We start from the raw sequence: 23,368 nt of genomic DNA, 5'->3' as shown, positions 1-23,368 counted from the left end.
ACCACTGAAGGAAGTTTGTAATGAGCTATTATTTGAAGCTAAAGTACCCAATACATAGACAGAAGCGAACATTACATTAATACCAAAAGAGGATGTAGATCTGACACAGATAAAAAATTATAGACCAATATCTTTATTAAATGTGGACTATAAAATCTTTACTTCAATAATAGCAGAGAGATTGAAAAAATTGACTGAATTTATCCACCCAGATCAAAATGGTTTCTTACTAAAAAGACAAATAAAACACAATTTAAGGATTATCTTAGATACATTAGAATACTACAAAATGCACCCAGGAAAACAAATGGCACTAATCTTTTTAGACATTCGGAAAGCCTTTGATAATGTAAACTGGCAATTTATGACACATCAACTAAACTGTATGGATTTTGGAGAAAAATTTATAAATGTAATTAAGATGATACACTATAAACAAACAACCAAAGTTTAAATGGGGATTACACAGAGCATTTCAATATAAAGAAAGGAACAAGACAAGGATGTCCACTATCGCATTTACTATTTATATTCACTTTGGAAGTCTTGAACAGGAATATTAGACAAGATCCAGAAATTAAAGGAATGGAGATAAGAGAGGAAAGATATACATTACAAGCATTTGGAGACGATTTGGTACTTATTGTAGAAGAACCATTGGAGACAATTCCTAAACTATTAAAAAAGATAGAGGAGTTTGGAGAGGTAGCAGGATTGAAAATAAATAGAGAAAAAACTAAATTTATAGTCAAAAACCTTACACAAAAACAAAAAGAACAATTGGCAGAAAAAGTGGACTTGCAAATAGTTAAGAAAGTTAAATACTTGGGAATATACTTAACAGCAAGATGTGCAATGATAAAAGAAGACAACTATATAAAATTATTCAAGCAAATAAAATTAGATTTGGAAAAATGGAAAAATCTCCATCTATCAATGTTGGGAAGGATTGCTACTGTAAAAATGAATATTCTACCAAAATTGCTTTCCCTGTTCCAAACAGTACCTATAAAAATTGAAAAGAAATTCTTTGATGATTTGAATAAAGTAATCCTGAAATTTATCTGGCAAGGAAAAAAAGTGAGAATTAAATTGAAAATGTTACAAGAATCTAAAGAGAATGGAGGATTTGGATTACCAGACTGGCTTTTATATTATCAAGCATGTGTGATAACATGGCTAAAAGAATGGATAACCCTCAGGCATAAGAGATTGTTATATTTAGAAGGACATGATTTACAACTGGAATGGCACGCCTTCTTATGGTACAAGAAGAATAAAATTCACAGATACTTTCAAAATCACTATATAAGAAACTCACTATTATCTGTATGGGGAAAAATAAAACCTACGATTTATTCGAAAATTCCAGAATGGGTCTCAACAATGGAAGCCTTTACATATCCAAATCTGGTGAAGTTCGAAAAAATTGTGACATATAAAGATACTTTGGACACTGAAGGGAAATTAAAATCTAAGCAAGAGCTTGAAGACCAGGGTATTATATTATTTATTTATTTTATTTATTTATTTATTTTCAGATTTCTATACCGCCCTTCTCCTTTCGGACTCAGGGCGGTGAACAGCCAAAATAAAACATTTGTACACAAAAGTTAAAATAGATTAAAATAATTAAATAAAGTTTGGCCCATAATTATCATGGTGGGCTCAAGTGCAAATACAATCTAAATATGATAAAGACATGAAAAAGTATGGCTTTTATAAAGGACAGTCTTTGATCAGATATTGTTGAACTCTGATGAAAAATTAATTAAGAAAATATATATTTTTTTACTAAACTGGAAAATGGAGGACAAACAAGTAAAAGACACAATGACACAGTGGGTAAAAAAACGTTGGTTATAATATAGGATTAGAGAAATGGCAAAACTTATGGGAAAGGAACTATAAATTGACAATGGCAACTTCTTATAAAGAAAATTTATATAAAATCTTTTATAGATGGCACTTACCACCTGCTAGGTTAGCTAAAATGTTTAAAAATATGTCTAGCAAATGTTGGAAATGTAACCAAAAAATGGGCACATATTATCATGTGGTGGACTTGTGTTAAAGCAAAAAGATTTTGGGCAAAAATACATAAGTGGTTAGAAAAGATGATAGGAAAACATGTAGATTTTAAACCTGAACTGTTTTTATTAGGTATAACATCAGAAAAACTTGATAAGCAAAGTATATATTTAATATTGCTTGTCTTAACAGAAGCGAGGATTATATTTGCACAATATTGGAAAAATGAAGGAACACGGTGAGATGAAGAGATAATTAGGAAGATACTAGATTGTGCAGAAATGGACAGACTTACGCTGAAGATTAAACAGAAAGAAGACACAGAATGTTATCAAACATGGACTTTATTTTACCAGTGGTTGGAAAAAAGAGGTGAAGATTAAGAATGTAATCTGTATTGTTAAGTAAATTAAATAACACAGACAACACGTTGTTTATTAAGCACTAACAAAATGTAAACAACAGAAAATCAATAAAATCTAAAAAAAAAAAAAAAGATGACCGCTGAGAAACTGGAATGAAAGGGCTGGGTTGGTTTCTTCCTTGCTCTGTGATGGCATAGTAGTTAGAATGCAGTATTGCAGGCTAATTCAGCTCACTACCAGGAGTTTGATCCTCACCGACTCAAGGTTGACTCAGCCTTCCGTCCTTCCAAGGTCGGTAAAATGAGGACCCAGATTGCTGGGGGCAATATGCTAACTCTGTAAACCACTTTGAGAGTGCTGTAAAGCCCTGTGAAGCGGTATATAAGTCTATAAGTCTAAATGCTATTGCTATTATTTATTTGGTGAATGCATAGTTTGCCCTAACCTAATGGCTCTGTTTGCAAACATATAATAATAAATATGAACAGCATGCAACTGACTGAAGAATAAACCAAAGATAGCCTAATTGTACCAGGCTGGGTCATGCACAAGAGTTGTGCTTGCCTGGGATTTTGGAAATGATACAGATTGCTGAGCTATTACTGTTAGGTCACATAAGACAAGGATGAGGGTACAGACTTGAATTCACAGTTAGAATCAGGGCCGGATTTTCCTATAGGCTAACTAGGCTTCAGCCTAGGGCCTCAAGATCAAGAGGGGCCTCAAGATCAAGAGGGGCCTACATTCAAATTGTTAGCAAAATTAAAATTACACTTTCACTATAGGTGAAAGGGCCTCATAAGTGGAATAGCCTAGGGCCTCTTTTCATCTAAATCCGGCCCTGGTTAGAATATAGGGCCAAAATATATGATATAGGTCCAAAGCTAGACCAAGGCAACAGCTATGGGAGTGAAGGGAAACAATAATAAGGATATAATAAATAATGCTAGGATATGATATACTGGTATACTAGATTCTGTAACCATTAGGTTCTTGTAATACACATATGCCTTTGTATTTGTTGCAATATTTTCAGGATCAGACTCAATAAATTATATAAGAGTTAAGAGTTCAAATATATTTTCTTTTATTTACATAAGGCATTCTATATTCACTGAATATTCACAGATAGAAGCAAAGAAGAGAGTGTGTGCAGCTCCTTATATATACAATGGGTGGAGCTAGGTATGGGAGTGGTGAAATATGAATACATTAAGAAGTGAAGAATAAATTAACCCCTGATATCCCGTTCATATACTATTTACATATTAGAGAATAAGGCATTTACATGTGACAAATCCCCCTCTAAATGCCGATTCGATATGCTACATTTATTACATTCAGATTCAGAACAATATAATACATATAACTTGGAAGTCAAGTATTTATGTTGTTTAGATGGCAAAGGCTTTGTCAATATGTCAGCTAATTGTTCTGATGTCTCACAATGCACTGCTTTAATAAATCCATCTTGAGATAATTGTCTCACATGTTTAAATTTTATGTCTATATGTCTAGATCTCTGTCCAATGGCGTCAGATCTAGATATTTCAATGGCTGCTTTATTGTCTTCATGCATGACAAAAGGTAGAGCAGGTTTTTTCCAAACATCAGAAATTAGATCATTAAACCATACAAGGTTATTTGCTGCTTTAGATAGACAAACATATTCTGCTTCTGTTGTTGAAGTGGCCACTAAATCTTGTTTGCCAGTGTACCAGTAAACTGGACAACCGTTAAGGAGGAATATATAACCAGATGTACTTTTTCTGCATGAAGTGTCTCCAGCCCAATCCGCATCTGCGTAACATGTGAGGTTTGGCTCCTTGACATTATTAGGCTCTAATATCAAACAAAAATCTAAGGTATTCTTTAAATATCTTAATATCCTTTTGACAGCTTCCCAATGGTACATTGTTGGTTTGCTGACATGTCTGGACAATAAATTGAGGGGTAAAGCGATATCAGGTCTTGTCCAATTAGAAATGTAAAGAAGTGAACCTATGATTGATCTATAGAACGTGTTATCTTTGAATTCAGGGGATGATTCATCAGCATTTCTTAGGAAATCAGTTTGCATTGGAGTGTCACAGGGTTTTGCATCTTTTAGATTACATTTGTTCAAAAGTTCTATGATCTTATCTTTCTGAGAAAGCTTGAATCCCCTTCTAGTTTTACTAATTTGAACACCAAGGTACTTATTTACTTTACCTAAGGATTTCAATGAGAAATGTTCATTTAACTTTGTTACAAATGTTTCTCTTCTTTCTTTATGTTTACCTATATATAAAATGTTGTCCACATAGATCAATACAAATTCTATGTAATCATTACCCTTTTTAACAAAGAAACAATTATCAGCAGTAGTAGCATTGAATTCCATAGTTTTAAGTACTTTCACTAAACAATCATACCATCGTTTACCAGATTGTTTTAACCCATATAGACTTTTGTTTAATAACCAAATCTCATTCTTATTTGTGTATTGACTGTGAGGTGCTCTTACATATATTTCCTTATCTAATTTTGCGTGTAAATACGCAGTCTGTATGTCATACTGGAATACATCGAGATTGAGTGCTGATGCTACAACTAGAGCCGTTTTGACACTTTCAGTTCTTACTGTGGGGGAGTATGTGTCAGTATAGTCCTCTGGATATTTCTGTGCATAACCTTGTGCAACTAATCTAGCTTTGTATAGAGTATTACCTCCCTCTAAATTTTTAATTTTATATATCCACCTAGTGCCAATAATTGTTTTGTCTTTTGGTGCAATTGCAGGTGTAAATACATTTAATCCTTGTAAACTTTCCATCTCTTTTGCCATTGCTAATTCCCACTTTTCTTTTTCTTTAGGAGGAAGTTTTAACACTTCCTCATATGTGTTAGGTGTCGTAGATTCTCCATCCATATGCATTATATAATCTTTGTATTTGTTTGGCATTTGGTTTCTAGTGTTTCTAATTGTTTTCTCAGGTTTACTATTATTGTCATGCAAATATCTTGCTTCCTTTTTTGTTAATGTATCTGTCTTTATTTTGAGTTGACTGTTTGTCCATGTCTTAGTTTTGTTTCTATGTTTGTTGTCATTTTGCTTTTCTACAGTTCTTTTCTCTTGGGATTTTGTATCTGTGTTGTTGCTTGGGAATATTTCATTAAGATGTATTTTAGACCAGTTGGCCTGTTCATGAAACACAGCTGTTCTGGAAACTACAAATTTGTTATTATTATCAATGAATCTGTATCCTTTTGTACCTGTCTCATATCCCATAAATCTAAGTCTTCTAGACACATTTTCTCCCTTTCTTCTTAATTGTTTAGGTATGTGTACGTCTGCGGTGACTCCAAATATGTGCATGTGCGCTATTTTTGGTTTCCTATTATACATCACTTCATATGGTGTCTTATTTATAATGCTGGACCAGGTTCTATTTTGTGTGTAATTGGAATATTGTAGGGCTTCTGACCAGAATTGTTTGCTTAAGCCAGCATCTTCCAATGTGCATCTAATCATGGTTTGTAATGTTGAGTTCTTCCTCTCTGCAATTCCGTTCTGGAACGCGGAAAATGGACTAGATGTGTAATGTAACATTCCTTTGTCCTTCAGCCATTGGGAGAATTCCTTAGACATGAATTCACATCCCCTATCTGTCATTATTTGTTTTATTTTGATATTGTGTTGTGTTTCTACACGTTTGTAAAACTCTTTAAATTTTTGAAAGGTTTCATCTTTGTGTTTTAATGTGTAAACAAATCCATAGCGACTATAGTCATCCACAATAGTTAAGAAGTAACGTTTTTTATAAATGATTGATGGAGTTAGTGGACCAACCAGGTCCATGTGTACTAAATCAAAAATTTTGTTAGTTGACCTTGTTGATTTTCTAGGCCTGGGACTAGTTTTTAGTTTTGTAGATTTACATACTGAGCATTCCAAATAGTTTTCACAATTTTTTATTTTAACACCTTCTGCATGTTCAGTCATTTTCTGTACTACAGGAAAACTGGCATGTCCTAACTTCCTATGTAAGACATGAGCACACTCATCATGAATTGGCTTACCTATTTTTGGTTTTTTCTCATTATGTGCATCCTTGTTATCATGAGCTATTTTACATTCATCATTGTCACTGTTGCTAATGTTTCCATTATCTGGTTCAATACAATCTTCCATATTTGAATCAATGTTGTGTAACCATTTCTCCTTAGTTATTAAATAAGGTAGGCCTCCTTTAATCATTACTGTACCTATATCTGTTTTATTTTTCTCCAAAGTTGCTTTTCCTTTTGAAAACACAATATTAATATCAGAATCTCTGCTTAGTTTTATGGCACTTAATATGTTATGAGGTATCTCAGGTATCAGTAATACCCCCTCTATTTTTCCTAGACCAGGTAAGGTCACATTCCCTCTACCTAATACTTGGACCTTTTCTTGGTTAGCTACCTTTATTACAAATTTATCTTCTATAAATGAAGATAATATATTTTTATTATTAGTGGTATGATTGGTTGCTCCAGAATCAATAAGCCAATTATTATCCTCAGTTTGCTGTATGTTAGTGTTGTCTTGCTTGTTTAGTCCATTTAGTGAACCAGATTTTCTGTCCTTTGAATTATCTCTGCCCCCTCTATACTCTTTGTAATTTGGTGGGCTTCTATATCTATGTCTATCAATGGAAGACTATCTATAGGTGTATTTGTTTCTGTGTTCTGACCTATGTCTTTCTTTTGTAATTTTGGGACAATCTCTTCTATTGTGTTCCCTGGATCCACAATTGTGGCATCTGAATGTTTCATTATATCTTTCTTGGAAAGCTACTTTTCTATATGATTTGTGTTCTATGTGATTGTTAGAGCGACTCTTCCTTGAATTGTCTTCAGCTATTAACTTATTGGATAGGCTTTCTATGGATAAGTATCCTAGATTGATTGTGTCTAAATGTGACATATAATTGTTCCATGATGGGTCAAGTGAGTTGATGATAACACTTTTCATTGTTTGGTCTGAAATCACCTCCCCCCTTAAATGCAGTTCAGCTCTTATTTTGTTTAAAGATATTAAATGTTCACTTATGGAAACCCCTGGTTTTATCCTAGAAGAAAAGAAATCTTTAGACATTCTTGTGGTGGTAGCTACACTATCACTGTGAAACAAATTGAACATGCATTGAATAATTTCTGAGACAGTCAGATTTTGCTTAATGCTGTGATACATGGCAGGAGATACACTAGAAATTAATAAGAAAAATGCTCTATGGTGTAAGCAGTCTAACTTTAAAGTCCAAGGTCTTTTTGGGGGATTAGTGATGAAAAACAGTAAGTTTTCTTTCATAAAGACAACCTGGAGCTGCTGATACCATTCTTGTAAATTAATGCCATCTATTCTCAGCTTTGGGAAGTCACTGGGCAAGTTTCTGACATTATTGGGTCCATTACTTACAACCGGAGGTAGTCCGTGGTCTTGTAAATGGTGGAAATTACAAAACGGCGTGGGAATGCTCGCGACGAGTCTGCAGGGTCCTTTCGGCAACTCATGTCTTCCCGGGCCGTCTGCGTAGTCTCGCGCATGCGCGTTGCTCATTTTGTTCCTGGAGTCGTCGTGAGAGGTTCTCGTCGTTGCGGCTCGCTCGTTCAGCTCCTCCTCAGATGAATCGGTCTCTGGCTCGATCTTAGGGGTTCTGACGATGGCGTTTGTTCTTTTTCTTCTCTTGAGAGCGTTGGTGCTTGCATCGGTCGTTTTCTGGTTGACTTTTTGGTAATTTTTAGTTTTGGTCCAAATGCAGCAAAAAGCGTCTTCATTGCTGACTTTATTTGAGTATCTGTTGAATCACCTTCACTTTCTGATTCTGATTCTTCTGAGGTGTTTGATTTTTCTTTTTCGTTTTCATTATCTAGTAGTGCCTTTCGCGCCAGAAGTTTTGAATCAAGTTTTTTGATTGGCTCTGCTTCGCTCACTCTGGAGGTCTGTTGAAACCAAGATGGCTGCCATTCAAAATTTTGCGCGGGATCACCGTTTTTCTTCTTTATAGCGTTCTTTTCTGTAGTCGTATCACTTACTATTTTGGAGTCTTTTGACTTTTCGGTATCGATGTGCTTCTCTCTCGCTGCTCCGCTGTTTTTCAACATGTCTTGGAGGTTTGCGATGAGGCTTTCATCGTTTTTCTGGCTCTTTAACAGTTTTAATATTTCTGACCTGAGTTCGTTGTTTTCTATTTTAATTTCCTCTCGGTCATCATCTTCATCTATTATTTCTTCGTCTTCAGTTGTGTATTCTTCGGATTCTCTCGAAATCGCATTTGTGGACTCATCTATTATTTCTTGATCCGTTTCCATTTCTTTGCTGTATGCCCTGGTGTTGGGCCTATCTCTCTTAGACATATTTAAGTTTTTATTGAGTCAATTCAACCATCCTCTGCTACCAGCTTGTTGCAATATTTTCAGGATCAGACTCAATAAATTATATAAGAGTTAAGAGTTCAAATATATTTTCTTTTATTTACATAAGGCATTCTATATTCACTGAATATTCACAGATAGAAGCAAAGAAGAGAGTGTGTGCAGCTCCTTATATATACAATGGGTGGAGCTAGGTATGGGAGTGGTGAAATATGAATACATTAAGAAGTGAAGAATAAATTAACCCCTGATATCCCGTTCATATACTATTTACATATTAGAGAATAAGGCATTTACATGTGACAGTATTTGTATCACATATATTATGCCTTTATATTTGTATCTCCTGTAACAAACATATTCTGTTATTAGGCCTGTAATGTATCTGGTATTTGTCAAACATATGTCCCTGCCATTTGACCTGAACCCATATTAATCTTCTCCCTGTTTCTTTCTTGTGCCATCTAAGAGCATGGTACTATCTCAGTCTTAATTTATGTTGATCTGGATAGACTCCTACTTTCCAGGGCCAGGGGGCCTAAGTGGCCAATTGAGTAAACAAAGAAATGCTCAAGAAGACTAATTGGGAAGTTTCTATTCCCCCTTGCAGGGCAACAAGGAATGCACGGGCCTGGATTGGGAGGCCAGAGTTGGGTACTAAGCTGACGTCTCTGAGGGTATAAAAGGACGCCATACCTTCCCCAAGGTGTGGCTATCTCCTCGCATGCATTGTATCTGTATGTTCTGGATATAGTTCCACCCAGTATTTTGTTTTTGGCCATAAATAAAATCTGTTTTTTTTGCAAGCCTCGTCTTGAGTCTCTCTCTTTGGCATTCTGGTGACTCAAGTGTATTTTGGGACCTTACATTTCTGGCGCCCGAAGTGGGACTTGAAGGCAAAGTTTCTTCAAGGTGGCTGCATTCAGCTTCCCACAATCTGAGCTGCTTTGAGGCTTGGTGGCCTTCATTAAAGGCAGATGGAAGAAACCAGCTTGGACCAGTACCGAAGTCAAGAGCGCTCCTGGAAAAATTTATCCAGTGACTTTGATCTGGTCATTTGCTGGCAGGCTCCGATTCTGCCTGTCCTGAACGCCTAACAAAGAGGCTTGCACTGTGGGGGGGTATGGAACTGAGCTCTTCTGGGTGAGTATATATTTTTTTTTCTTGGGAAGGGGAGTGTTGCTTTGTGAGTGTGTGAATGAGACGAGGGAAATTCCTCAGAGGTTTGCCCTCGAAGCGATGTGCGGAGATCCAATCTGCGTTTCTGATTATCCGAGAGGAGATCAGCCAGAGACGATCGCTTTGAAAGGAGTGTGACTGTTGAAATAAGAATCTGTAGTGCAGGAGAGGGCTCTGACCAAACTTCGGACCCTCAGGGGAGGTCTGGGAAATCTCTTAGGGAAAAAGAGAGGGTTTGGTTAGGCTTCGCACCGACGGAAAGGTGTGGGAAATCTCCTCAGGAAGAAAGAGAGTCTAGTCAGGCTTCGAGCTGACAGAAAGGAATCCCCTGGGAAAAATGGGCAACCATGCTGGTAGCCTGTTTGGAACAAATAACTAGTAACAAGAATTGGGCCGTGTTCTCCATTTGGCTATGTTAGCCCACTGGAACATGTTACAAACAAGTTGTGAAAAAACAAAACAAAAAAAAGAGTATAAAAAAAATGAATGAAAAATGTTGTGGCAGTAAAAGTTGTCTGTAAAAAAGAAAAATGGAGTTCAAACTTGCTCATGAGAGCCCTGGCTAAATGCAAACGATGTGTATACCTCTTATACATCTTGATCTTTAAAATGGGCCAGCGATTGCTGAGAGGTCCAAGTTAGAATGAGAACACACAGAACACCCCCAGGGCAGAGGCACGTAGTAACAATCTAGTGTCTAAAGAGAGATCTATGGGTGGCAAAGAAATATTGCAATGTTATAAAGATCTTGATAATTTACCATTCTCAAAAGAGCCAAAGAAGTCTGAAAGAACTAAGAATAAAGAAGAAATTGTTTATTGTTCTTCCCACCTGGGTTTTAGCAGGTAATAAAAATGTAAAACCTGCCTAAATGGGGAGACTCATATAATTTGACTTGATCAATCTGGTGTGATTTCTGTTACAAAATTCTTGGATATGCATCTATAATAATAGTGTCACAAGTAAATGCCTTATTCTCCAATATGTAAATAGTATATGAACGGGATATCAGGGGTTAATTTATTCTTCACTTCTTAATGTATTCATACTTCACCACTCCCATATCTAGCTCCACCCATTGTATATATAAGGAGCTGCACGCACCCATTCCTTGCTTCTATCTGTGAATATTCAGTGAATATAGAATGCCTTGTGTAAATAAATAGAGATATATTTGAACTCTTAATTCTTAAATGATTTATTGAGTCTGATCCTGAAAACATTGCAACAAGCTGGTAGCAGAGGATGGTTAAATTGACTCAATAAAAACTTAAATATGTCTAAGAGAGATAGGCCCAACACCAGGGCATACAGCAAAGAAATGGAAACGGATCAAGAAATAATCGATGAGTCCACAAATGCGATTTCGAGAGAATCTGAAGAATACACCACTGAAGACGAAGAAATAATAAATGAAAATGATGACCGAGAGGAAAACAAAATAGAAAACAACGAACTCAGGTCAGAGATATTAAAACTGTTAAAAAGTCAGAAGAACGATGAAAGCCTCATCGCGAACCACCAAGATATGCTGAAAAACAGCGGAGCAGCGAGAGAGAAGCACATCGCTACTGAAAAGCCAAAAGATTCAAAAATAGTGAGTGATACGATTACAAACAAAAATGCTGTGAAGAAGAAAAACGGTGATCCCGCGCAAAATTTCGAATGGCAGCCATCTTGGTTTCAACAGACCTCCAAGGTGAGCGAAGCAGAGCCAATCAGAAAACTTGATTCAAAATTTCTGGCGCGAAAGACATTACTAGATAATGAAAATGAAAAAGAAAAGTCAAACACCTCAGAAGGATCAGAATCGGAAAGTGAAGGTGATTCAACAGACACACAAATAAAGTCAGCAATGAAAACGCTTTTTGCTGCATTTGGACCGAAACTAAAGATTACCAAAAAATCAACTAGAAAGCAAGCGAGCAAGCCAACGCCTCAAAATCTACCCGCTCCCATCCTGACGACGAGAGCACCGACGCCTGAACCCAGAGAGCCTTGCAGATACCGCCCCACACCGCAGATCGATGCGAGCACCAACGCTCTCAAGAGAAGAAAAAGAACAACCGCCATCGTCAGGACTCCCAAGATCGAGCCGGAGACCGATTCATCTGAGGAGGAGCAGAGCGAGCGAGCCGCAACGACGAGAACCTCTCACGACGACTCCAGGAATGAAATGAGCAACGCGCATGCGCAAGACTACGCAGACGGTCCAGGAAGACATGAGTTGCTGAAAGGATCGTGCAGACTCGTTGCGAGCATTCCCACGCCGTTTTGTAATTTCCAGCATTTACGAGACCACGGACTACCCCCGGTTGTAAGTAATGGACCCAATAATGTCGGAAACTTGCCCAGTGACTTCCCAAAGCTGAGAATAGATGGCATTAATTTACAAGAATGGTATCAGCAGCTCCAGGTTGTCTTTATGAAAGAAAACTTACTGTTTTTTATCACTAATCCCCCCAAAAGACCTTGGACTCTAAAGTTAGACTGCTTACACCATAGAGCATTTTTCTTATTAATTTCTAGTGTATCTCCTGCAATGTATCACAGCATTAAGCAAAATCTGACTGTCTCAGAAATTATTCAATGCATGTTCAATTTATTTCACAGTGATAGTGTAGCTACTACCACAAGAATGTCTAAAGATTTCTTTTCTTCTAGGATAAAACCAGGGGTTTCCATAAGTGAACATTTAATATCTTTAAACAAAATTAGAGCTGAACTGCATTTAAGGGGGGAGGTGATTTCAGACCAAACGATGAAAAGTGTTATCATCAACTCACTTGACCCATCATGGGATAATTATATGTCACATTTAGACACAATCAATCTAGGATACTTATCCATAGAAAGTCTATCCAATAAGTTAATAGCTGAAGACAATTCAAGGAGGAGTCGCTCTAACAACCACATAGAACACAAATCATATAGAAAGGTAGCTTTTCAAGAAAGATATCATGAAACATTTAGATGCACATTGGAAGATGCTGGCTTAAGCAAACAATTCTGGTCAGAAGCCCTACAATATTCCAATTACACACAAAATAGAACTTGGTCCAGCATTGTAAATAAGACACCATATGAAGTGATGTATAATAGGAAACCAAAATTAGCACACATGCACATATTTGGAGTCACTGCAGACGTACACATACCTAAACAATTAAGAAGAAAAGGAGAAAATGTGTCTAGAAGACTTAGATTTATGGGATATGAGACAGGTACAAAAGGATACAGATTCATTGATAATAATAACAAATTTATAGTTTCCAGAACAGCTGTGTTCCATGAACAGGCCAACTGGTCTAAAATACATCTTAATGAAATATTCCCAAGCAACAACACAGATACAAAACCCCAAGAGAAAAGAACTATAGAAAAGCAAAATGACAACAAACATAGAAACAAAACCAAAACATGGACAAACAGTCAACACAAAATAAAGACAGATACATTAACAAAAAAGGAAGCAAGATATTTGCATGATAATAATAGTAAACCTGAAAAAACAATTAGAAACACCAGAAATCAAATGCCAAATAAGTACAAGGATTATATAATGCATATGAATGGAGAATCAACGACACCTAATACATATGAGGAAGTGTTAAAACTTCCTCCTAAAGAAAAAGAAAAATGGGAATTAGCAATGACAAAAGAGATGGAAAGTTTACAAGGATTAGATGTATTTACACCTGCAATTGCACCAAAGGACAAAACTATTATTGGCACTAGGTGGATATATAAAATTAAAAATTTAGAGGGAGGCAATACTCTATACAAGGCTAGATTAGTTGCACAAGGTTATGCACAGAAATATCCCGAGGATTATACTGACACATACTCCCCCACAGTAAGAACTGAGAGTGTCAAAACAGCCCTAGTTGTAGCATCAGCACTCAATCTCGATGTATTCCAATATGACATACAGACTGCGTATTTACACGCCAAATTAGATAAGGAAATATATGTAAGAGCACCTCACAGTCAATACACGAACAAGAATGAGACTTGGTTATTAAACAAAAGTTTATACGGGTTAAAACAATCTGGTAAACGATGGTATGATTGTTTAGTAAAAGTACTTAAAACTATGGATTTCAGTGCTACTACTGCTGATAACTGTTTCTTTGTTAAAAAGGGTGATGATTACATAGAATTTGTATTGATCTATGTAGATGACATTTTGTACATAGGTAAACATAAAGAAAGAAGAGAAACATTTGTAACAAAGCTAAATGAACATTTTTCACTGAAATCTTTAGGCAAAGTAAATAAGTATCTTGGTGTTCAAATTAGTAAAACTAGAAGAGGATTCAAGCTTTCTCAGAGAGATAAGATCATAGAGCTCTTGAACAAATGTAATCTAAGCGATGCCAAACCCTGTGACACTCCTATGCAGACTGACTTTCTAAGGAATGCAGATGAATCATCCCCTGAGTTCAAAGATAACACATTCTATAGATCAATCATAGGTTCCCTTCTTTACATTTCCAATTGGACCAGACCTGATATCGCTTTACCCCTCAATTTATTGTCCAGACATGTCAGCAAACCAACAATGTACCATTGGGAAGCTGTCAAAAGGATATTAAGATATTTAAAGAATACCTTAGATTTTTGTTTGATATTAGAGCCTAATAATGTCAAGGAGCCAAACCTCACATGTTACGCAGATGCGGATTGGGCTGGAGACACTTCATGCAGAAAAAGTACATCTGGTTATATATTCCTCCTTAACGGTTGTCCAGTTTACTGGTACACTGGCAAACAAGATTTAGTGGCCACTTCAACAACAGAAGCAGAATATGTTTGTCTATCTAAAGCAGCAAATAACCTTGTATGGTTTAATGACTTAATTTCTGACATTTGGAAAAAACCCGCCTTGCCTTTTGTCATGCATGAAGATAATAAAGCGGCTATCGAAATATCTAGATCTGATGCCATTGGACAAAGTTCCAGACATATAGATATAAAATTTAAACATGTGAGACAGTTATCTCAGGATGGATTTATTAAAGCGGTGCATTGTGAGACATCAGAACAATTAGCTGACATATTAACAAAACCTTTGCCATCTAAGCAACATAAATACCTGACTTCTAAGCTATATGTTTTGTATTGTTCTGAATCTGAATGTAATTGGTGTAGCATATCGAATCGGCATTTAGAGGGGGATTTGTCACAAGTAAATGCCTTATTCTCCAATATGTAAATAGTATATGAACGGGATATCAGGGGTTAATTTATTCTTCACTTCTTAATGTATTCATACTTCACCACTCCCATATCTAGCTCCACCCATTGTATATATAAGGAGCTGCACGCACCCATTCCTTGCTTCTATCTGTGAATATTCAGTGAATATAGAATGCCTTGTGTAAATAAAGAGAGATATATTTGAACTCTTAATTCTTAAATGATTTATTGAGTCTGATCCTGAAAACATTGCAACAAATAGTATGTAGAATTGATTGTGATATCTGGCCAGCCTGCAAATTAAGTAAACATCTCGGCTTGGAGCTGTGGGAAACGGAAAGTAGTTAGGGCCCACAATCATATTTATGATTTAAACTGCTCTCTGAGTTTTCCCACTGCTTTAAGAATAAGCTATAGGTTGCCCAAGGAAATAAAATTAAAACAAAAAACAAAAAACAACCTCCACAGGTCTGGAAATGTTTGATGGTATGTGTGTGTATGTGTATGTATGTAATCATTTCCAAACCTGCAGGAGACCCTCTAACAACAGTACACAAAAAGCTATTTAGAAAATGGAGCGCATTGGCTTGTGAAAAGCTCCCTGAAATAATTTGGTTTGCATGGAGGAAGCATTAAATGAAATTTTTGTATGTGAAATTGATGTATACAAAAAGTCTGATTGCAGTACAAATGTGAATGTGTGTGTGTGAGATGTTCCGAAGCTCATAAAGTAAAGTGATCCTGAGACCTGTGAATGCCTGTGTGTTGAGGTTACAGAGAAATGCAGAGGGTTGTTTTGTTGAAAGGATGCTGAGAGATGAAAGGAGGAGAGAAGCAGGAAAAAGGGGGGCTGCGGGCTGGTTCTCTGCTGAACCAGTCTGAAAAAGGCTGGTAAAGGGTGATATCTGATACTTGCCTTTGCAGTTTCACTGTTTTTGGCTCGGAATGCAATTTTGACAAGGTGCTCTATCCTATTTGTTTGTTTATTTGTTTGCTTGCTTGTTTGTTTGTTAGCAGCACAAGTTGCTGCCTTTTTAGGAATTGTTACAGAGATGAGTTAGAAATTACAATATGTAGTAAGAGAGAGTCAGTGGCATTTTTGTCTAAAATGTTAGATCCTGCCTGTTAAGGATTTCCAGTTTGTGTTCAAGCAGTGGCAGCTATGGCAGTGTTAATGAAGGAAAGCAGAAAGTTGACTTTTGGAGGAGCCCTAGTGCCCCTCCTCAAGTGAGGATGATCTTGATTGAGAGTATGCTTGTTTTTGTTTGAATCCAGCTCAGTTTACAAGGAGATTTAGAAGGACGATCAGATATTGGTGCTGAGAAGGGGTTAATTTGTTTATAGATGGGAAGAGAAAGTGGTAGCAGGTAAGAGAAGACATTTAGGTAAGTTGGTTTGCACAGGCTTGTGAAATCAAGCTTTGAATTTCTTTGAAGCTTGAGGTGCTACTTGGAAGCCAGGATGGCAGCGGCAGAAAGAATTGAATGTTTAAGTGTTAGGTGAGAAGTACTAGTTAAAGAAAATGTGAGCAGTAGAAAGAGAAGATAGGGCTACTTTAGTGTGAGACCATTTCAATGCATTTGAGTTGATTTCATTAGACTAACTTAAGTGGGGAGACTTAGATATTTATTGGTGATAGTGGGTCACTTGACTGGATGGGTTGAGGCTTATCCAGCCATGAGAGCCACTCAGCAGTAGTCACCAAAATTAACAGATAATACCTATATTATACCTATACCTATATATACCTATATAGTAGAAGTAGAAGCTATAGACAGCAACCAAGAGACTCATTTTATTGCAAAAGTGCTTCAATTAATAATGGAGGCAGTAGGAATGTCATGTTCCATGGAATGCAAAATCATCTCTGCTGTGAACCAAATCTTTACCCTTGCCTTGCCTTGCCAAATGATGTTTGGATTACCACGTTTGGACAGAATGGGGGAAATTCCACAATATGAAACTAAAGACATGTTTGTAAAGAACTGTATACTTGGCCTCTATTCTTCTTTATCTTACCTCAGAATCAAAGGACTCCTAGCTCAAACCCTACCTCTCGATTTTGCTGTTCATAAGTTCCAGCCTGGTGATTGGGTCCTGATAAAACCTGATGTGAGGACAAACTTAGCCAAGCCTGGGACAGGTCCTACCAAGTCCTGCTGACTACTGAAACAGCAGTCCAACCTAAAGACAAAGGGTGGACCGTGTAAAAGGACCAGTGGAAGAACTTAAAGAGTGGCAAGTGATTCCTGAAGAAGACCTGCTGAGAATAAACTTTTCCAAAAACTGGTGTGGTCATTGTGGTATGAATGGGTTTTGTTTGTGATTTTTCTTGTTGCAGGAGTAGCAACTTTTTGGACTTTCCAGCCTGAGTGGTGGCCTCTCTTATTCCGTTTGAAGATCCCAACAGCAGCTGTGCAACTTCACACTCTCCAGATTGTGTTGGTCCCGTGATTGTAACTGTATCACTGAATGTTATTGTTACTCTTGTTATAATTGTGAATTTATACCCACCTGTGGGGAATAATGGGACACTGTGCTTGTGTAAATGTGCAAGGGATTGCTCCCCATAGAAACTCTATTCCTATGTATATATCTATCCTACACTGGAGAATTGAGACATTGAATCAGGTCAATCTGACTTGAACACAGTAGTCCTAGGAGATAGTGATATCATGATCTCTGAAGATATAGATATCAATTCTATATTTGATTTAATGCAATGGTTCAATATTTGGGACTAATTTTCTTATGCATAGGACTAATATGAGGAGAATATAATGCAATGATCAGTGTGAAAAATCATTTTACACATAAGGGTGTTTTCTTTGCTTATTGTTACTTTTCAGTCTGGAATTAACCTGACACAACCTAGTAACCCATTTGAAAATATACCTAGACTGAGTGGGTTATGGACGGATGTGGTAACTCTTAATTGGCATGCTCCAGATGGCTTATATTGGATAAATGGAAAATTTGCCTATGTGCAATTGCCTAGCCGATGGTATGAAGCATGTGAAATCTATTTTTCTTCCTTTTTCTACTGACAATACAACAAGGTGAAAAACTGGGTATACCTATTTATGTGGATGTAGGCCATAGAAAGATGAGTGGCCTCCAGAAATAATAGTTCAGGTATACGGACCAGCCACCTGGGCAAAAGATGGTACAGAACTCCCTTTATATGCTGAATAGAATTGTAAGGTTACAGCCAATGATTGCAATGATACCTAATACAACTGCTAGTGCTCTAAATTTCTTAGTTAAACAGCACTCTCTGTTTAAAACAACACTCTCTGTTGAAAACAGCAATATCCCAGAATAGACTTGCTGTACACTATTTCTTAGCAAAAGTAGGTGTGTATGGAAAAATTATTTCCACAAATTTTGTTTGCAAAATTGATGATTGTTAATCCTTGGAGGTTTCCTTCTTCTCCCTTGTCTCATTCCTTTAATCCAAAGAATAGTCACATGATTCCCGTGATGGAAAGCATTTCATCATTTAAATAAAAAGTGTGGAATGAAGGGAAACAATAATAAGGATATAATAAATAATGCTAGGATATGATATACTGGTATACTAGATTCTGTAACCATTAGGTTCTTGTAATACACATATGCCTTTGTATTTGTATCACATATATTATGCCTTTATATTTGTATCTCCTGTAACAAACATATTCTGTTATTAGGCCTGTAATGTATCTGGTATTTGTCAAACATATGTCCCTGCCATTTGACCTGAACCCATATTAATCTTCTCCCTGTTTCTTTCTTGTGCCATCTAAGAGCATGGTACTATCTCAGTCTTAATTTATGTTGATCTGGATAGACTCCTACTTTCCAGGGCCAGGGGGCCTAAGTGGCCAATTGAGTAAACAAAGAAATGCTCAAGAAGACTAATTGGGAAGTTTCTATTCCCCCTTGCAGGGCAACAAGGAATGCACGGGCCTGGATTGGGAGGCCAGAGTTGGGTACTAAGCTGACGTCTCTGAGGGTATAAAAGGACGCCATACCTTCCCCAAGGGGTGGCTATCTCCTCGCATGCATTGTATCTGTATGTTCTGGATATAGTTCCACCCAGTATTTTGTTTTTGGCCATAAATAAAATCTGTTTTTTTTGCAAGCCTCGTCTTGAGTCTCTCTCTTTGGCATTCTGGTGACTCAAGTGTATTTTGGGACCTTACAGGAGGAAAGCACTTACTTCCAATGGCCATGTAGCGGAAGAAGAGCCAACCGCTAATCAGGGGCTCCTTGGGGCTGCGAGGGGACTTGTTCATGATGTCCAAATCAGGGGGGTTAAAACCCAAGGCAGTGGCTGGAAGCCCATCGGTCACCAGGTTCACCCACAGCAGCTGTACAGGGATCAAGGCTTCAGGGAGACCGAGGGCGGCTGTAAGGAAGATACTGGAATGGGGAGATGCAGAGAAGAAAGATAAGCATGAGATCAAAGAAGTCTCTGGAAAGCAGGAATATTTACTACATAGTTACTCGGTATTGATTTGTCCCTTTGCAAAACCGTTTTCCAACCTAGTTTAGCTTTGAAGCTGGCCAGGTGACAGTGGGCGAAGCCCCTTACCAGACAACCTCACCCACGTTAGAGGAGATGAGGTAGCGAATGAATTGCTTCATGTTGTTGTAGATGGCCCTGCCTTCCTCCACCGCAGCCACAATAGTGGAGAAGTTATCATCTGCCAACACCATTTCAGAGGCAGTCTTGGCCACGGCAGTACCAGAACCCATGGCAATTCCAATTTCGGCTTTCTTCAGAGCTGGGGCATCATTTACACCATCACCAGTCTATCAGGAGACAGAAAGAGAAAGGAGGGGAGGAAGGAGATAGAGAGTTAACTGAGATATAAAGAAGTAAATATTGGAAAACCTCAGGTTCCAAGACTGAACCATCATCCTTGATGAGGGACATAATTGCATCACTAGGTGGTCATCCATTTCAGAAAAGAACGGGAAAAAGGCCATTAAAAACATCTTAAATGAGCAATTCCTGAAGGGAATCCCTGAAATGTTCCCTGATGCTTCCTAATGACATCATGCTCCTTCAGAGCTCTTATTAAAAGTAACAGGGCTCTGTTATTTTTATTATTTTAGCATTTATTTTAAATTTCATTTTAATTTTGTTTGATTTGATTCCTGATTCTTTGGACTGTCCAGTGGTTTGCCTCTATATACATTTTTAAAAGTTTGGTGTAGGAATGAGACACGGTCCTCTTCTGTTAATTAATCCTTAGATCAAACGAGTGAAAAGGGAGAAACATAGATCTCTTCCCTAAATAATTGCACTCAACAATGAACTAAAGGGCCACCATCAGTGAGCTGTTGGACAGTATTACTTGGTCTGTTGTGTGGATGTTTGGGTGGTTTGGGGTGGGGAATTGTGGTGGGTGGGAGTGGATTTGGGGATTATGTGTGTGGGACCTGGTCTTTGGGTGTCAAGTAAATTTCGTTGTATGTGTATACTGTGTATACACATAGAATGAAAATAAAGTTTATTCATTTATTTTATTTATTTATTTAAATAGCTGAAATGAAAAGAGACGCTCACTTGTTCACACAACAGTCAGTTGGGAAAACGATCAATTTTTTCATATAGTAAATTTCTGCAGGATCCAATCTGAACAGCACACACTCTGGTAGAGAAAAATTCCCTGAAGATGGGCTCCAGCACGAGTCCAAAAGATCAGAAGACAAAACCTCTGTTCCCAGTGACCAACCCAGATTGGATCCTGCAACATTATCCTGGGACACATATCACACCTTCAATCATGATAGCAAATTTCATTTGGGATTTTATTCTTTTTAATGAACATCAGGCTACAAAAATTTAAACAATCATACAACTTTTATAGGTAGTTCTTGATTTGCAACCATTCTTTTAGCAACCATTTGAAGATGCAACAGCACTGAAAACAGTGACTTATGACTGGTCCTTGCACTTCTGACCATCACAGCATCCCCATGGTCGTCCCAAAGGTGCTTTTTCAAAAGGTAACTGGAGTTTCTGGTTTGGCTTTGAAGACGTTTCGCTTCCCATCCAAGAAGCTTCTTCAGCTCTTATCCAAGAAGCTTCTTCAGAGCTGAAGAAGCTTCTTGGATGAGAAGCGAAACATCTTCAAAGAAAAACCAGAAAGTCCAGTTGCCTCTTGAAAAAGCACCTTTGGGGCAACCATGACCTGGATGACTGAGAATCTCCATAGACATCCCCATGGTCATGTGATCACAATTTGGGTGTTTGGCAACTAGCGTATATTTACAACAGTTGCAGCATCCCGGGGTCACATGATCACTATTTGCAGATTCCAGCTGACTTCCAAGAAGCAAAATCAACAGGGGATGCAGGTTTTGCTTAATGGCCATGTGATTCACTTAACTGCAGTGATTTGCTTAACAACCATGGCAATAAAGGTCGTAAAATCAGGTGAAACTCACTTAACAACCACCTTACTTAACAATGGAAATTCTGGTCCCAATTGCGGTCGTAAGTCAAGGGACTACCTGTACTAAATTTCCCTAGCACCCATTCAGTCATCCAGACCTAATGGTGGGTAGTTCCCTGCCCACATATATTCCCATCTATTCACCATGGCAGTGATCTCATCAAAGCTCTGCAGGAACTCCACGATCTTTGACTTGTGTGTGGGCTCAACCCGTGCAAAGCAGCAAGCTCTTTGGCAGGCTTCCCGTTGTTCAGCAGAGGGCAAGTCGTCGAACTCCCGGCCGGTGTAGGCCCTGCCGGTCACTTCTTCATTTTCGCTGAAGATGCCGATGCGGCGACAGATGGCAATAGCAGTACCTTTGTTGTCACCGGTGATCATGATAACGCGGATGCCAGCTTCACGGCACAGTTCAATGGATCCTGTGACTTCTTTGCGGGGGGGATCCAACATTCCTACGCAACCCACAAAGGTCAGGTCATTCTGTGAGGGTCAGAAAAAAGATTATGAGCCAGCCTGTGGAATATCCTTTACCCACATATCCTTTCGCTAGATAAACTCCATCTGGTCTTTATATCAAGTTTATACCATGTCAAAGGCGGGAACATTTGCAATGAAGATAAAGAATAGAATAGAATAGAATAGAATAGAATAGAATAGAATAGAATAGAATAGAATAGAATAGAATAGAATAGAATAGAATAGAATAGAATAGAATAGAATAGAAGAGTTGGAAGGGACCTTGGAGGTCTTCTAGTCCAACCCCCTGCTTAGGCAGGAAACCCTACACCACTTCAGGCAAATGGTTATCCAACATCATCTTAAAAACTTCCAGTGTTGGAGCATTCACAACTCAGAGGCGGGTTTCAAAACCCGTCGCTACCGATTCGCTTGTGGGCGTGCTCGTGGGCACCTCCCGCCACCGCTGCTACCAGTTCGCCCGATCTGGGGTGAACCGGTAGCAACCCACCACTGTTACAACTTCTGGAGGCCAGTTGTTTCACTGATTAATTGTTCTAACTGTCAGGAAATTTCTTCTTAGTTCTAAGTTGCTTCTCTCCTTGATTAGTTTCCACCCATTGCTTTTTATTCTACCCTCAGGTGCTTTGGAGAATAGTTTGACTCCCTCTTCTTTGTGACAACTAAAGGTTCAAGCTGAATTCTCTGATCACCTTTTCAAAGAGCTGTGAAAACATGGATCTTCAAAGAGGCATCTGGGAATTCTTGAAGATTTTGTAACCCAAATGGTGACACATCATGACTGTGTGGTTTATGTTACTGATTTTTTAATAGTATAATTTATGTTTTCATTTGTAAACTATAGAGTTTCTTTGAAAACGGAGCAATTTAGAAGCTCAAGTAATGAATAAATAAAATGTTTCATTGATCTATTAAAACATGGTGGCTTGAGGGGAGAATTGGATTGAAATCTCCACAGAGACAAAGCTTGCGATGATGGGAAGCTTCTCCTAGACTAACCTAACTTACAGTCCACTTGTGCATATAGGAGGGAGAAGAGTTTTATATGCTAACTCAAGTTTCTTGAAGAAATAAAGAAAATAAAATAGAGAATTAATACCGGTAGGAGATAAACTAGGAACAGAGAAAAGTAAAAAGTGGCTGGTTCCCGCTTTATTGTTCATACAATGCGCTGAACCAAAATGTCAATTCCTTATTTTGGTGCCTTATATCACCTAGTTTGACTTAAAAAACAGGATGTATGTTTCAGTGGCTTGCATGAAC

The 23,368-nt window shown here is 37.7% G+C and overlaps 1 protein-coding gene across 2 annotated transcripts in view; it reads right to left on the bottom strand.

The window, feature by feature from the left end:
* ATP2A1 (ATPase sarcoplasmic/endoplasmic reticulum Ca2+ transporting 1) overlaps nucleotides 1-23,368 on the bottom strand; it is an 84,820-nt gene that overhangs the window by 14,235 nt on the left and 47,217 nt on the right. For both annotated transcript variants that reach the window (XM_070944574.1, XM_070944573.1), the window contains exons 15-17: nucleotides 21,773-22,108; nucleotides 19,756-19,976; nucleotides 19,381-19,583 (exon numbers count right to left, since the gene is read on the bottom strand). In XM_070944574.1, the coding sequence (XP_070800675.1) occupies nucleotides 19,381-19,583; nucleotides 19,756-19,976; nucleotides 21,773-22,108 (760 nt within the window). The remainder of the gene's footprint in view (nucleotides 1-19,380; nucleotides 19,584-19,755; nucleotides 19,977-21,772; nucleotides 22,109-23,368) is intronic.

This window comes from Pituophis catenifer, unplaced genomic scaffold (assembly GCF_029215685.1).
Source record: "Pituophis catenifer annectens isolate HBS135680 unplaced genomic scaffold, rPitCat1.0.hap2 SCAF_5, whole genome shotgun sequence".
In the NCBI taxonomy this organism is placed as follows: Eukaryota; Metazoa; Chordata; class Lepidosauria; order Squamata; family Colubridae; genus Pituophis; species Pituophis catenifer.
The sequence above is the reverse complement of the archived record's forward strand: the minus strand, read 5'-3'. Positions and strand labels throughout refer to the sequence as shown.